Here is a 16,574-nt window from a genome sequence, read left to right as displayed (position 1 = left end):
AGAGATCTGTCTTTACAACACTCCTGCATCTAAGAGGGCTTTTATGCACTTACATATTCCAGATTTATTTAGTGAATTGAACAAATTCCCCCAAACAACATCTTTGATGAGGGCTTAAAATATTTTGATAACACCCAATTATTTCTTTACATTCTGAAGAGAAAGCTGAATGCTACACTTTTAAATGCACCTGTTTGCTCTAGATAAATTTATAAATAAAAAACCACTGGGTCAAATTGCTGGAGGCTTTTTAAAAAACAGATGGAGTAAAACTATCCTTAAAGCCCTTTCTAAAGTCTAAGAGGAAAAAGTTGATAATTATTTAATAGTTTGAGTGACTGAAATTCTGGTTTTACCTATGTCTACCATAATACAAAATTCATAAATACTATTTTTCAGATACCATGCACTGTTTATGTACTGTTTAGTACGGGCAAGGCACTGTTTTAAGTTCTTCAAATGCAATGTCGGATTTTTAACCTCCATAATGACCCTATGGAGGTCCATTTCATTATTATCCCCCTTTTTATAACAAAGAACATAAGGCACAGAGAGGTTTTTGACACTTGCTTGAGGTCACACAGCTAGTCAGGGGCAGAACTTGTATTTAAATCCAGATCTGACTACAAATTGCATCTCTAGACTATTATACTAAACTGAAAAATATGGAGAAAACTCACTGAAGCACAGTGAGGAGTCCAGGGCTCCAGTCCCCATTCCACCACTGACTGGGTGGCAGGCATATGACCTCAGACAAATCCCCTCACATCTCTAAAATCACAAAGGTATGACGCAGGGCCTACTTGCCCTACTTTAAAGGTCATAAGAAATGTATAGCTGTTTTCTGCTTAGGACACCTTGTCTGTCACATCAATGAACCTGGAGATCTGGAATGCGAGCAGGAATGCTGCTCCCCCCACCCTGCCCAGCTGGGTGCCGTTCCTGGCAGAAATACCATCTGCTTTACCAAGCCCTTCCAACCATCACAGCAGGACAAAGGTCGGGCAGTCGATGTCAGAAAAAAAACAGCAAACAGCGACCATCTCACTGTTCTCCTGCTCACTGGAAGTACAATTCTGACTGGTTAGCTCTTGACTCAGCAGGTGCAAGCTCAGACATACCCTGAAGGCCAGGCCGATGAAGGGGGTGACACCGGCCCCGGGAAACGCAGTGAGGACACGAGGGCTGTGGTGGGCATCCTCCAGCCAGCGCCTTACTCCTGAATTACCACTGGGTAGGAACATGCATCCGGTGTAGTCACAGACATTCAAGGTTTTCAAAAACAGCCAGAAATGCAGGGGTTTTTTTTTCTTTAATGTGAAATCTCCTTATTTTTAAATGCTGGCAACTAATTCCAATTTTTCAAAAAACAGTATGTGAGCCAAACAAAACACATTTGCAGGCCAAATACAATTCTTAGGGCGCCAGTTAACAACCTGTTTCAAAATGTATGGGCATGAAAAAATTCTTGTCTTACTGTTGAACTAATCTTAAAATATAAACTGTTTGAAGACATATATTTCAGGACACAGATATTGACCAAAATGTGCCTGAATGTTTTCCTAACATTTTTTAGGGTTGGAGTCTGAAAGTTCTCTTCTCCAAAAGAATCTGAATGGCCTTTTCTTGATTGGTCATATTATTCAATCCCAGACCTCAAAATCCCAAGTATCATTTTAGAATACAAATGCTTCTTTAAAACAAACAAACAAACAAAAAGTAAAACAAAATCTTTAGCATTTGACCAGGGCTACAAGATCTTCTAAGCATGTGGAAGCACAGCATTTAACTAATGTTTTCTGGAGTGTTCTACATAAGATGGAACAGAGCATGAAAAATTCAACAGAACCTGAAATAATTGGCATTTGTCAAAACTATCTTGGAAACGGGCATTCTATCAAGACAGCATATTCCATAGACTAGAGACATGTGGGCTTGATGCTGACCCTGGATGAGATTACAAAACGCATTAGCAAAGGGGCCCTCATCCAACATATCCCAGCCCCACCTCATCTCTTACTTAACGAGGCCAATGAACTGGGAAAGCCACCATCAGAACCAGACATGAAGTGTCTGGCTTTGAACAAGACCTTTCCCAATGTCTAAAAGATGTTTATGAGCAAGATGAAGAGACAGATTGTATAAAAAAGAGTGAAGAGCTAAATTGGACTCCATGTTCAATCTGTTTCTTTGACTTTAACCTTTGCTTTTAGCTGCTTTTGTTATTGTAATCATACATGAGGGCCTGCGTCAGGGAACCCTGCCCCTCTGCCTGAATATTAAACTAAAGTGCCTCTGTTCAGCTCACAGTCAGGCAATCTGCCCTGCCCACCTGTGAACGGCTGCAGAAAAGAAGAAATTCAAGACTGATAGCACTTTTTACTTTACTTTTTAACCACCTTTCTGTCTTTTTACTTTACTTCCTCACCACCTCTCCCTCTCTGATTCTATAAAAAAAACTGGCATCCAGACCCTGATAAGATGGGTTTTTTGGAGACACTAGTCTGCCATCTTCTTGGTCTGCTGGCTTTCTGAATAAAGTCATATTCCTTGCCTCAACACCTCGTCTCTGATTCACTGGACTGTTGTGCAGTGAGCAGAGCGAGCTTGGACTCGGTAACAAAAGGGGCTCTTTCACCATGTGATCAATCCTACTCAGAGGGTGCTAATTAATCAATGATGACAACCTGGACAAAGATTATGGACAGATGTGACAGAGGTTTTTCTTGACATTTTCATTAATGAAATGAAGGAAAATACAGGTATCACACTTATCAAATTTGTAGACCAAAAAATGGGCAAAACAGCAAATACACTGGATGTAATAGTGAGGATTTGAATAAATTAATCTAACAAATTAATCCAATAAGATAAGTTTAGCATTGATAATTTCAGGGCCCCAAATAAAGTGCTGATGATAACACACAGAAAATGAACAAATACAGTTTGGAGGAGATATGACTTACCAGCAACATGTGGGAAGAACACAAAAGACTGGTTAGTGACATGGGCCAATAATGTAACTGCCAACTTAACACGAAGAGGGACAACTCTATTGTCTCCTCATCTTATAATATCTAAAATCCTGTCCTCTGGTGGTGTTAAAATTGAGGGATTCATTTGTAGTCTAAAAAATTAGTAAGTTGATACTCTAACAAAATATTACTAACATGAAACATAAGCTATTATTATCTTTATTACTGTCCAAATTATTATAAATTCTTGCTTCAATATAAACCTTAGTCTAAGTATTCTTATCCCTTCTTTCCATAGGTGCACCCTACTTCCTATTGTGTCCCCCCAGCTTCACTGAGGCACAACTGACAGATAAAATTGTATGATTAGAAGTATATAACATGATGATTTGATATGTATATATGTACACTGTGAAATGATTACCATACCAAGTTAACACACCTGTCACTTCACAGCTGTCTTCTTTTCTGTGTGTGGTAAAAATGCTTAAGATTTACTCTCATAACAAATTTCTAGTATACAACACATTATTACTAACTGTAGATTCCCAGAATTTATTCATCTTATAACTGAAAGTTTGTGCCCTCTGACCAACATCCTTAGCTCACGCAGCTCTTCATCATTCCCACTTCACCTACCCCCTGTTTTATAACCACCCACACTTAGGACCCCCTCGAACTTTTAGCAATGTAAGGGTAAGGCATCAGTAGATCTGTGTTTGATAGCTTTAAACACATTGAATGCTTTCTCACTATTTGAGTTTAGTCAGAAGCTTTAAGAAAAGGGCATGATGGGGACTTCCCTGGTGGTCCAGTGGTAAAGAATCCGTCCTGTAATACAGGGGACGTGGATTCGATCCCTGGTCGGGCAACTAAGCCCGTGCACCACAGCTACTGAGCCTGCACACCACAACTACTGAGCCCGAGTGCCACAACTAGAGAAGAAAAAACCCGCATGCCACAACTAGAGAAAAGCCCACGTGATGCAGTGAAGAGTCCACGCATTGCAACAAAAAAAAGATCCCACATGCCTCAACGAAGATCCTGTGAGCCGCAACTAAGACCCCACACAGCCAAAAATTAATAACTTAATTAATTTTTTTTAAAAAAGGAATGATGGATTAAGCATGGGAAGAGCAGAGTCATTACTATCGCATGTGTCATTATTAGGAAATAATGCCTCAACATTATTAGCTAAACAAAGACAAACTTCTGGGGCTGGGCCTGGCTGGGGCCTTGTTGGGGCTTTTCCCCCTTGGTCTGCACTCCTGCCAGGTTGCTCCCTGGTCTCTGGAGTCCCAAGCCTCCGTGACACAACCTGGAGTCACCCATCTGAATCGCTGGTCTCACATGCCTCAAATTCTCCATGGCTCTCCCCGGCCTGAGGAGAAGGTGCCAGCTGTCAGCATGGCTTGAGGCTCTCAACTTCAGTCCTGCCTACCTTTGCCCTCTGCCGCACACTGGCCCTGTGCTCGAGTCCCAACAAATGCGGCCGGCTCTGTTGTCATCTGTGTCATTGCACACCTTACCCTCTACCCGGAATGTCCTTCCCACTCCACTCTTCCCTGTCTATTCAAAGAGCACCAACTCGTCCTTCAAAACTCAGCTCACATTGCTCCACATCCAATCTTCACCAGTATCTTTCCTTACTGGTCCCCAAAACTGAGACAAATGTCAGCCATGCAGCTAGATCATCAGTGTTGTGTATCTTGTAGCAGAATTAAGAAGAAAGTAAAATATTTCTTATTGTTTTTATCGGAAACATAAAGACAAAAGGCAGATCAGACCCACTCAGCAATGTCTGTGACCTCTTCTGGCCCTGTAAGCATTTGAGTTTTTGATCCCAGCAATACAGCCCATGGAATGCGTGAATACAGCAATCACAACTTTGACTATTTGTAACTGAGCTGAAAAGTTCCAAAACAGTCACCTGTAATTTTATGGAAGCTTTATTTGAGAAAGAGTAAGTTGGCTAAACTTCATGTTTACCCAGCAGCCTAATGTCTTCAGGTCAACACAGTTTGGTTGCTCTCCATTTACTATTACATACTCAGTACATCTCAAGAGAAATAAAGAGTATCTCTTCGTGAAAAGCGAGCCCCCTCCACCAGTTAAAAAAAAAAGAAAAGAAAGGAAAAGAAAAGAAAGAAAGCTACTTGCGGGTTCCAGCGGAGGCCAGGGGAGTAGAACAGGCCATGGAAAGCAATGGTGCTGTAGATGGAAAAAATGTGAGATAAAGATAAAGAAACAATAAAATGTTGGCTCTGCTAGTGGCTCCAACCAGTGACATGACTTCTACATGCATTTTACACAGGAACAAGAAAACATGATTTAAGAAACCATCTTCTTTTATTAGGCTGTATCAGAGAAATAAAATGCAAGGTCAGTAGTTGTCACAAAGGTCCCGAGACATTTTTCATAAACCCTGAGGGTTTACGTTACAACAAAATATTTACAGCTGTTGCCAACTTTAAAAGAACTGCCCCTACACAAGGAACAAATTACAAAATTCATGCATTTTTATATACCATCAAATGGAAACCTTACTGTAAACTGCAGGCTTTACTGCCCTCATCCTGTGAGACCATGTGCTGGAATTTCTCAAATGAGATATCCAGGAATTCCATCCATCCTAGATTTATGAGTAGCAACCCATCAGTAATTTTATACAAGGTTATCTCAAAAAGGCATATCCTTCACAGAGGATATACAGTAGCAATTTGAAGACTATTAGCGCAGGATATTCTCACAGATGTATACTGCAAGTCATCACTAAATCACCAGTGAATGTCAGGGTGAAATAACCTAGTCTGCTCCTCACTACCTGGTAGGACAAGCAGGAGGCAATGTTTGTGTTCACTGAAAAGTAACATCACAACACAGTTTCTTTTAAAATTGCAGGAGAGGAAAGGAGGCCCACTTGATTGCCGGCTGCGGTAACACAGGGTTTACTGAGTGGGTGTGCCTCCTGGCCCTGAACTGCCCTGGTCACTTTCCACGCCATTCAAGTCCTGGAGGAGTGTCTGCCCTGGGCACTGCTTGCATATCTGATGTCTACCCACTGCCTGCGGGGAAAAAAAAGGCCCTTAGTAGTTGCTGAATGAATGAATCACATTTTATTTAACAATTCTATAAAAGGAGAAAAGATCTGACCCTGACTTTCAAGAACTTCTCATAATACTAGAGAAGACAATAACAGAGGAAAAAAAAAAAGATGTCTTTGATTCAAAATAAAATTTCTTGGCATTGGAAAGCATTTCAGTTTTAAAGTAAATAATAACTCAACAAAATATTTCCCAGTGACCAGAAGCAATGAAATATTTTGTCAGAGTGTTCTAAAAGGCTTCTTACAATAGTTGATATGTTACCCTGCTTAGAAATCCTATTAGGAATATTGGCCTTAATTATAAGAGAATAGCGAGGACAAGGTAACATTCATCTAACACATACTACTGGCAGGCACCATGCGGCAGAGACTATTATTCCCTTTTACAATAAGAAATCAGACACAGAACTTGCCCAAGTTCATGCAGCCAGTAAACAAAAAAAGGAATTTGCTCTCATTCCCTTTACTACAATACATGCTTTACATGTTGGAAATTCAGGAAAATAAAAATAGTAGTCACCTGTAATTTCCACACACAGAGATATCCTCGCCTAACATCTGGTGTATAGTCTTCCTGGCATTTTCCTACATAATGGGTAGCAAATAGCGCCCTCTTGCTCACTCGTGCGCTCTCTCTCTCTCTCTGCCTCTTTCTCCAAAAACAACCCAAAAAACCTAAGATCAACTTACACATACTGTTTTGCAATCTGCTTTTCAGTTTACAAATTCTGAGTATCTTTCCAAATCAATAAATACTTCCCTACCTCACTGTCAATGAAGAAAGGGTTTTTCATCACATGTATGGGTATATACCACAATTTATGTAATCAATCTCCCTATTATTGAGCATTTACGTTGTATCTAGTTTATAACTATCATAAACAAAGTTACAAAAATCATTTTTGCAAATTAGAGGTTGGGTTTTTTGGTGTACTTCTGGTGGAGGTCACCAGAATCTGGAGATGAGTTTTTTTCCCAAACCTGGGAGAGCTTCCCTCCCCTCCCAATTTTGAGACACCCCACTACGTGACTTCCCACCAAGGTAAGAACTGCTGTGCGGGGAGAAAGCTACTGACAGGAATTCGGTGCCCACAAGCATTGTGTAGGCGAGAAGCACTGCTATAGATTGGTCTCTGTAGACACACTTTATTTTTTTTTCCTTAGTTTAAATTCCTAGTGGTGGAAATGCCTGACTAAGGGACATGGCACATTTTTGAGGCTTTCAATGAGTAATACAAAATTGCCCTCCTGGAAAGTTATAACAATTGAAATACCCACCAGCAGCATTTGAAAGTGACAATCCCCAAAACCCAATGGTTAGCTAGGTCTGTTTTTAAACAATCAAGTCCCTATATGCCTCTAAGTTTTAAAAATAGTGAAACTATTGATAAAACATATCTAGAAAAATAGCAAACAATTCAGACAACAAATGACAGACTTTAAAGTATATATGTTTTCGAATACAAAATATAAAACTTGAATGACACCAGACTCCAGCAGACTGAACAGAACGAATATTACAAAATCTAGTGACACCGGGCTCTGAAAAGTACCAAGCTAGTAAGTAAAACTCCACATCTTCACTTGCCCATTTGGCTAATATTAGGCTTAATAGTTTGGGCTTTAATAGCAACATGCTCTATTGTTTAACGAGAAAAAAACTCATGAAATCGTATATTCCTTCAAATTTTATAAGTATAATCTTACAGCTAATGTGCAATCTTAAATTTTCAATTCTCTTATGTATTCACTTGTTCAATACATATCTGAATGTCTACTATGGGCTGGGCACTGTTCTATGGAGACACAGCAGTGAACCCCACAAATTTCCTGCTGTTCCAGAGGGGAGGTCACAACTCTGCAGTTTGGAATCAGCAAATCTAAGTTACAACGCCAGTCTGGAACTACTGGATTCTTAGGCAAAGCAGAACACCTTTGGGACTTGGTTTCTTTATCAGTAAACTTAAAAAAATTGACCAGATGATCCAAAGCCCCTTCTGGCTCTTAAATTCTATAGCTTCTTTGGTTTTGTTTGAATGCTTAAGCTCCTATTATTCGTAAATGCTTTGTGTTTTGTTATATACAAGACTATATATAGTTCTTCCTTAGAAATCAGAGCCAAGCTCTCAGCCCCCTCCTCCCAGATTTTACAGCTACAGTAAACCTTTGGTGGTCCAGGTAACTTCCAGGAATAATACAGGATAAGGTTCGAGTTAGATGAAGATTTATGCTCCCAACTTTAACTGTTTCTCTGAAGAGGATCCTAAAATGTTCTTGCCTCCTTTGCTTTTGCAACTGCACTATAAATACTACAGCATGAAACGTGAAACAGGACCCACTGGTGTGGCGGCAGGTCTCCAAGCCTGTGGCTGGGAAGGCTGGCACCCAGCTGGTGGCTGTAGCACTGAAGTTGTGATGGTGAAGTCATCTCTTTCCAGCTTACCCTCACCCCCAATTAAAAGGCACATTCTGTCTATAGAATGTCTACAACTCACTGCCCCAATATGAGAAATGGGAAGCATTACTTCTGCTATCACTTGTTATTTTCTACCACATGTTCCTACCACCACCATTTCGACTCTCCTGCCATCCAGGGTGTCCTTGGAGAAGCCTGCTCCTGCAAGGAGGAAGGCAAGGGGCCTCGGTATCCCAAGTATCCTTAGGGAAGAGCCACACACTTTCTGGAAGTATTAGCGCCTTCTTGTGGTCTTCCAGGATACTGCCACTTAATAATACAGATACAGACTCTCAGCTATGGGCACATACAATGATTCCAAGTCTTCCTCCGTACCTGTCCTACAAACCAGAAGAATGGGTAGAGGCAAGATTTCCTCACCTTTCTGGAAGCATACATGAAAAATTCACCCACCAGAAAGTTTTCTTCAACTTCCAACATAAAAGCATTAAACAGTATTTGATAAACACAACCTCTGCTCACACGAGCAACAGGAGCAGCCAGGACTGGTAAGAATGTATGTGCTGTAAATTTTAGACAATGTAAGACAAATCTGGAACTCCTGCATCTCTACAGTTCACAAAGGAAATGTAAAGGTTGTAGTAAAAGTACTTTAACTGAAGCAGCTAAGCCTCCATGTACCAGTGACCTCTAAAACAGGTGCTTATGGGCTTCTGCAATTTGCCTGAAGAGCTTTCACTGCATGGAGAGTGACAAAAGACAAAGGTAACTTGATTTTGGAGTCACAGAATCCATTCTTTACATAGCGTGTGCATACAGCTTATGAGAGAACGCTGGAAGATAAAATTACCTTATATGGGAACAATTTATTGGGTTCAGGTATCAACCAATTAGGACAGGAAATGAAAACAATCAAACTCCCTCATTCTGCAAGATCACAACTCCTGATGTTAAACAGAACCTCAAAGGTCACAGTTAAGAAAAAGACAACAGCTTCTAATTAGGCATCCACAACAATTGCTTGGCACAAAACTCATTTTCCAAGCTTGCAGTTAATATAAAGGAACATATATTTAGAATGACAAACAGATTAGAAGTTGGGAAGAGGAAATACCACAGTTCCTGATACTCCCTAAAATAGAACACACACACATTCTTCCTGTGAGAATAAAAATACCTGCAAAAAGTACATATATTTTATGTGCTCGTTAGTCTGTCATCTGCCCAAAAGAATTCACACATTCACTATATCAAAAAAGACATCTCTGAAATTTTTATACTTAAACAAATGGCTAATCCACTAAAATTAAAGATGGAACATCTGACTCAATTACTCAGAAATCACTATAATGTCCTAGCAAATCAGGCATGTTTTTAAGGCTTCATACTTTAACGTCAGGGAATAGAAATCAAATACAACTGACTTAAAGCAACAGTTTGAGAGGATGTGGTAACAGCAGAACAGATCTGGTAATGCCAAGGGCCACAGCCAAGATGGAAAATTCAACTAAAGACTCCCAAATCTAGGTATTTTGACCAAAACCAGGCCAAGATTATTTCTTAAACTCTCTAATTATTTATTAATTCTATAAATATTCACGGCCCATTCTGACCAAGGCTGTTCTGCTTGGAACAAGTAGATCAGTGCCTGCCCTCCCAGAGCTTCCTCCTGGAGCTTCCAGCAGGTGGAGGAACTCCACCATCCCAGGTCTCTTTCCCACTTCTGTAAACGTTCCTTGACATATGCAAATACCCAGGACACCAATCGCAGTTCCTGCTCTCTCCTACCAGCCTCTTTTTCATCATAAATTCCAGCCACACAGGCAGCCCTCTGTTCCTCTGACGTGTGAGGCTCAGTCTCACTGCAGGGCCTTTGCATGTGCTGATCCCTGCCCCAGCCACCTCTCCTCCAGATCTCCAAAAACAAACTCAACTCTCAGTTCAAACCTCTCCATCTCAGAGAGGCTTCCAGGGCTGCTCAGTCTAAAACAGCAGCCTCCACCCTGTCGCTGTTTGCCACAGCAATCCTATTTTATCACTTTCTCAGCACTTATCACTCTCTGATATGATTGCCTTTTTTGCTTCTCTGCTTTTTATCTATCTCCTTTACTAAGATGTGAACTTATTAGAATGGGTGTGTCTGTCTGTCCTGTACACTGCTATATTCTTAGTCGCTAGAAAGTTGCCTGCAATTTAACACACGCTCAGTGAATACTTACTTAAGAAGAGCAAATATAGACAATATTAGCAGTTTTGTACCACAATGACAGGTACTAAATAACAAAGGAAAAAGAAAACACCTTAAATGTGAAAAGATTTGTTTGGTCAGTTAAAAAAAAAGGATTATTATAATTTCTTACATTAGTCCTAAAAACACTCTCAGAAATAAGCATACTGGAAATATAAAGTTCAACACTGGCTAATATTCAAATTTTCTAATGTATTTGGCTCAACTGCTAGCTAGCATCAGTCTTACTTCTACAATTTATTCTCTTTTAAAAGCACTCTAAGAGACCTCAAATTTTAAATTAAAAGAAAAGCTGCAAATATTTTCTAAAAGCATACACCCTCTTAAAGTGCTATGAATAAGCTTTTTCCTAAGTGTACAATTTATATTATAGCAACATTAAAATATGAGATATTGGTGATAATCTACAAAAGGCAGGAATGTTAGTGCCTAATGGCAAACAAGTTTTATGAAACACAAACTGCCTTTATCTTCAACTTAATCAAAGGTATGAGCCTTTTCTCCATGTTCAAAATATTTAAACTCTCTAAGAATTTTTTTTACAGATTATTCTGAAAAACTTATATCTCATCTTTTATTTCTTTTATTGAAACAAAGAGCTAAGGTGTTAAGGAATACGACCTTAGTAAATGACCTTGATGTCTCATGCTTCACCACAAAGACACCAAAGATCCTTACAGATTGCTTTGAAATTATATAAAAGGAAAGGGTATACATTGGAGAGAAGGGGCATTTATTTCCTGGAACATGATGCAAAGAAGTAAGTTACTACTGCCTTTGGCAATAATTGAAATCTACTTACAAACCTTAAAAACTAATGTTTTACAATCATTCTATAGCAAAACAGTAGAAACAACCTACCTCAGTAAAGAAGAGGTTACGTAAATTATGGTTTCTCCTTAATGGAGTACTCAGCAGCTGTTAGAGAATGAGACAGCTCTTAGGTACTGATGTAGAGACTGCCAAGATTTAGTACTCTGCGGGGAGGGGAGGGCGGGGAGCTGGTGCAGAACAGAGTATACAATGCGTCCTCACTTGTGGAAAGACAAATAAAAAGAACACATACAAAATGTTTATCCTAGCATGGCCTTTATCTGGAAAGATATACACAAGGAGTTAGTAACCCTGGGTCCTGGGAAGAACAGGGTGCAGTGAGGCATGGGGGATGGGGTGGGGGGGAGGAGGGGGTTGGGAGTGGGGAGTATACGTTCCCCTCTGTAGCTTTTCACACATACTGAATCTTCTACAGCGTGCATGGGTTGCCTGCCCCACAAATTAATATGATCAATTTTAATGTTATAATAATTTATACTATTGACAACATATTAAACGATGAACATCAATAAGCAGAAGCTTTCAAAGATCACAAAAGTTTGTTCTCTTCAAGAGCGAAGTTATTTCCCAGAAAAGAATCCAAGTCTCCACTAATTAGAGAGGCGCGCTTGTGGTCTCACCTATTACAAAGCAAATAAGCCTCAATTCAGTTCTTGGAAGGGAAATTTAAATCGAGCTTGTAACTACCGAATGAAGCCTCCAAATCAACAGTTTCCCCTTGGCTATAAGACAGAGAGGCAACATAAGAAACAAGTAAGAGGACAGTGTTTTTAAAAACACCTATTATACTTAGGTTTCCTTTCCCCTGCCAGGCTAAGACAAGGAACCCTCTGGTATTAGTGAGATGTGATTTCAGATCTGCGGCAAAATCAGCATTTAGGGGAAGGGGCAAGCATCATTCGCACTAAACAAACGCTTTCATTTTCCTTTTCTGGGGAGGGGAATTTGCTTTAAATTTAAGAATCACTTTTGGACCCTTGACTAAATGAGACGACTAAGTCACTGGATTTTACTCGAAGCAAAATTTTTTTTTAATTAAAGACAAATCTAAACCTGAAAACGAACAATTCAGAAGGCAAACTTTAAAGTGAAACCTCTCTGCTGAAAACTGTATCTTAAAAGAACGCATTAAAAATGCAAAAAAAAAAATCACTTTCATACAAATGCCATTCAATAACACTATATATGCTACATCAATATTTGCTGCAATAACACACCCATACAAAAAGGAGCACAGAGGTAACCAACTGCAAATAAAACACCTCATGTATTTTTGGTAGCCCAAGGTGGGGACGCGGAAGGTGGAGACCAGAACCACATCGTTCCAGGCGTAAATTCACAGCACTGGCAGCGCAGTTTTCTGTCGGTCAGAACTCACGGTTCCAGCTCTGTCCTTTGCCACGACGCATTAGAAGTGGCATCTTTTATGAAGCCTAATAACTCTGATCGCCAACTCTTTTAACTCGGGGATTTAATCCGTATTAGCGCCTTCGGATCCAAGCACACAGAATACAGGTAAATCACACACACCATGAGTACGGAAGGGACAGAGAGAACTCGTTTAATGAAGAGGCGAGGCACGGGGTCACGCAACCCCTGGGCTGACTCCCTCTCTGAGGAAAAAGAAAAAATTACTGCTCCTTCCCATCCCCCAGGTAGCCCGTGGCCTCACGACTCGCTGCCCGCCGCGGGGCAGAAGTTCGCCGCCGGGGAGTCGGCGTCCTCCGGGAGCCCAGGGGGGCCCAAGGGCGCTGGGAGAGCGGCGCGACCTGGCGCGCCCCGCCCCCGCCCCGACCCCGGGGCCGAACCGGCCGCAGCGCTGCCCCCCGCCCCGCGAGCCGCCCACCCGGCTGGGCTCCGCGGCTCCCCCCGCCCGCGCCTCGCGCCGCGCCCACCCGCTCCCCGCACTCACGGGCCGCTCCCGCGCCGCTATCTCGCCATCCCCGGCCGTCCGCTCGGCCGCTTCGGCCGCCGCCCGGGGGCTGCCCGGCGTCCGCAGTCGCCCGGGGGCTGGAGGCGTAGAGGGGGGCCGGGCACGACCCGCCGCCTCCGCCGCCGCCGCCGTCTCGCCTCCCCGGTCCCAGCGCCCGGCTGCTCCAGGCGGCCACGGGCGAGGGGCGGCCCGCTGCCCTCCGCGAGCCCCGGGAGCCGCCGCCGCCGCCAGAGCCGCCGCCGCCGCCAGAGCCGCGCGGAGGCAACAGTAACGGCCTCGGCCACGGGCGAGACGCTCCGGCCGGGACTGCGGCGCGCGGGGGCGGTGCCTGCACGCCGCTCGGCGGGGGGCGCTGCGGCCCCGGCCCCGGCCCCGCCCCCGGCCCCGCCCCGCCGCCCGCGCCCCGCGCGCCCCCGCCGGAAGCCGCCCGCGCGCCCCCGCCGTCGCCCCCCGGCGGGACCGCGCGCGTCCGGCCCTCGCCGCGGGGCCGCCCCTGGGCGCCGGCGGAGGGCGGCCGCGCGCGAGGCCCGAGCGCCGGGGGTGGTGCTTCCGCGGGGAGTCGCGTCGCGAGGCCGCTCTCGGAAGGTCACGGGAGAGTCGCGGAGAGGAGCGGCCCAGCTGGTGCAAATGCTCAGGGAAGGCCGGCCTAGCGCGCGGCGGCCCTGTGCGGAGAGCGGCTCGCCAAACGCTGTCAGTGCGCGTTGCGAACGCTGCGTGGAGGAGAGGACGACGCGGGGCTGTGTTTTAGCCTCCTCTGTAAATGCACACGGAACCCAGCCTCTGTGCCTGCGCGGGGGCTGCGGGGCGGGCGTGCGATTGCTGAGATTTCATGACTTACCTAAAATGCGCCCGGGCTGGGGCGCTGCCACTCAGGCCACTTTCTTCCTCCCCGATGCTGGGCTCCCTCGGCCCCAGAGGGCCCGCCGGGGCATTCTGAGAATATCCTGGAGCCATCTAGTCTTGCCTGCGAGGCGTGGTGGGCTTCTTTGTGCGGAGAAAAAAACGGATCCCTTAATGGGGTGAGATTTTTTCCTCCTTGCATTGTTCCCATTTCCGCAGTTTCACTTGGCCTCGATTTTCTTCCAGAGTAATGCACCAAATGTAATTAGCTGGAGAGCGTTTGATGGCGCAGAATCATGGTTTGAAGATGTTTACGCTCTGTGCCGGACGCGTTTGATGATGTTCTCTTCGACACAATTAATTTCACAAAGTTCAGAAATGTGCCAGATGGAGCGCCTGGCACGCAGAGCCACAGGGCTCTGCAGATACACCTTCAATAGGAAGCCAGCTTGTTTGTTTCATTTGTGATTTATTTGATGCACCAGCACCAAGGCCAACGTGTTTTTTAGAGACCTTTGGATGAAATTCCAAAGCAATTTCTAAATTGGCAAAACGAAGTTTATTTTCTGAGATAACATTTCCCTGTTGATTATTGTAACGTAAAATGGGCACAAAACACCAGCAAGTACATTGATTGAAAAGTAGGCTCCCTAAATGAAAATATGTTTCACAGTAAGACATGGTCCCCACTAGTATTCTAAAGGCCAGCTTCATCCGTGTGCATATTTTGAACGCCAAAACTAAATGCTTCCTATTATCCCTAAGACCTTGTTTGCAAAGCAGGCTTCTACTATGTGTACCTGAACCCCTGTTTAAGATGTAAAACGTTGCTTTTTGTATTACCCCGGTTCTTGAGTCCTTGGTGGTTTGGGAAATTTATCTTATGTTTAATCGGGGAAGGGGTTCAACCAAGGCACAAGTGCCTAGGGTCTAAGAAAATCATGATGCAGCCCCTACATGGGGTTGAATAATTCCTTTTGTAGGAAGAAATTGTAGTTAGTTTTAAGCATATTACATAGAATGCTAACTTCTATGACTTTGTTTTACATATATTAAAAGAGAGAGAGAGACAAAAACATCTGGGGGAATAATAATGCCTAGCGTCTATTAGGTACACACTGTCTGACACCATCCATCACTTCATTTAATCTGCACAACACACCTGTAAAGTAGGTACTGTTATCACACCTAGGGGTTGATGCAGGCTTTATGAGAAATTTGTGCCATTTGGGCGGTCCTCCCAAAGGGAAAAGAAAAGCAAAACAATACAGCACACCCAATCTGCTCCAGCACCACCCAACCCAAGGAAAAGTGACAAAGGGAAAATCCAGATGGAAAGAGCCCTCAATCTCAGCTGATGGTGGTTAAAATATCTTACTTTTGCCAATTGCACAAAAACGTGACCACGTGAATGTATTGCTAGGTCTCCTGCCAGGGCCTTGGATGTGGGGCTGGAAAGATGCCTTAAAGTTTATACTTTAATTAGCTTCTCAGAAAACTTTCCCCCTGCTGTATCACCCCCGTTTCATAGGTCAGGAAACTCAGGAACTTGCCACAGCCTCTAAGGAACACCTCAGTGCCTGCATGATACCAAGATTTGAAGAGTGGTGTTATACACACTTCTCATGAGAAATAATGGATTTTATATTTCCATAACAAAGCAAGCGTTTTAAAAATGTTAGCAATTTTCTGATTATGACCAGAAACTCAGTTTGCAGCACTTGATATGGTCCTGCCATCTAAGTTCAGAGTAGTAAAATTTCCTTAACTGTTGTTTAAAAGGTGAATTAACCACTGTGGATTCTTAAAGGAATTTCAACTCAATTTCAAGTGACACTGACTGACACCATTTTTATTTCTCTTGTATATAGACCAGTCTATGTTGTAAATACTATTTTATATAATAATTACTTTTCTTTTTACAAAAAAACCTGAGATGTTGCAAAGTAAGTATCAGAACATAAATTTATTTTGTTTGATGTTTATATTGTATAACATGAAGCCTAACTAGTTCTCATTCAGTGTTTGTTGAACAAATAAAGAATGAAATGGAAATGATTACCATTAGAAGTAAGAAGGTAGATTATACAATAAGCTAAAATTGAATAGGAATGAAGCAGCAAAAGGTTGAACTTAAACTACTTGCTGGATAAGCAGAACTGATTTTTTTTTTTTTTTTTTTTAAGCAGAACTGATTTTTTTGTTAATTATTTTATGTCCAA

At 42.8% G+C, this 16,574-nt stretch overlaps 1 protein-coding gene across 2 annotated transcripts in view; it reads right to left on the bottom strand.

Moving 5' to 3' along the window:
- The window catches only part of LIFR (LIF receptor subunit alpha), a 76,109-nt gene extending 61,467 nt beyond the window's left edge, over positions 1–14,642 (bottom strand). The window contains exon 1 of one of the 2 annotated variants that reach the window (XM_057708250.1): positions 14,351–14,642. In XM_057708250.1, coding sequence (XP_057564233.1) covers positions 14,351–14,466 — 116 coding nt within the window. In that variant the 5' untranslated portion in view covers positions 14,467–14,642. Of the gene's footprint in view, positions 1–13,491; positions 13,805–14,350 lie in introns of those variants that run through there. The other variant, XM_057708251.1, reaches the window with a different exon arrangement.
- Between the last annotated feature and the right edge of the window lie 1,932 nt (positions 14,643–16,574).

This window comes from Hippopotamus amphibius, chromosome 15, assembly GCF_030028045.1.
Source record: "Hippopotamus amphibius kiboko isolate mHipAmp2 chromosome 15, mHipAmp2.hap2, whole genome shotgun sequence".
NCBI classification, from domain to species: Eukaryota; Metazoa; Chordata; class Mammalia; order Artiodactyla; family Hippopotamidae; genus Hippopotamus; species Hippopotamus amphibius.
This window is presented reverse-complemented; position numbering and strand designations above follow the sequence as displayed.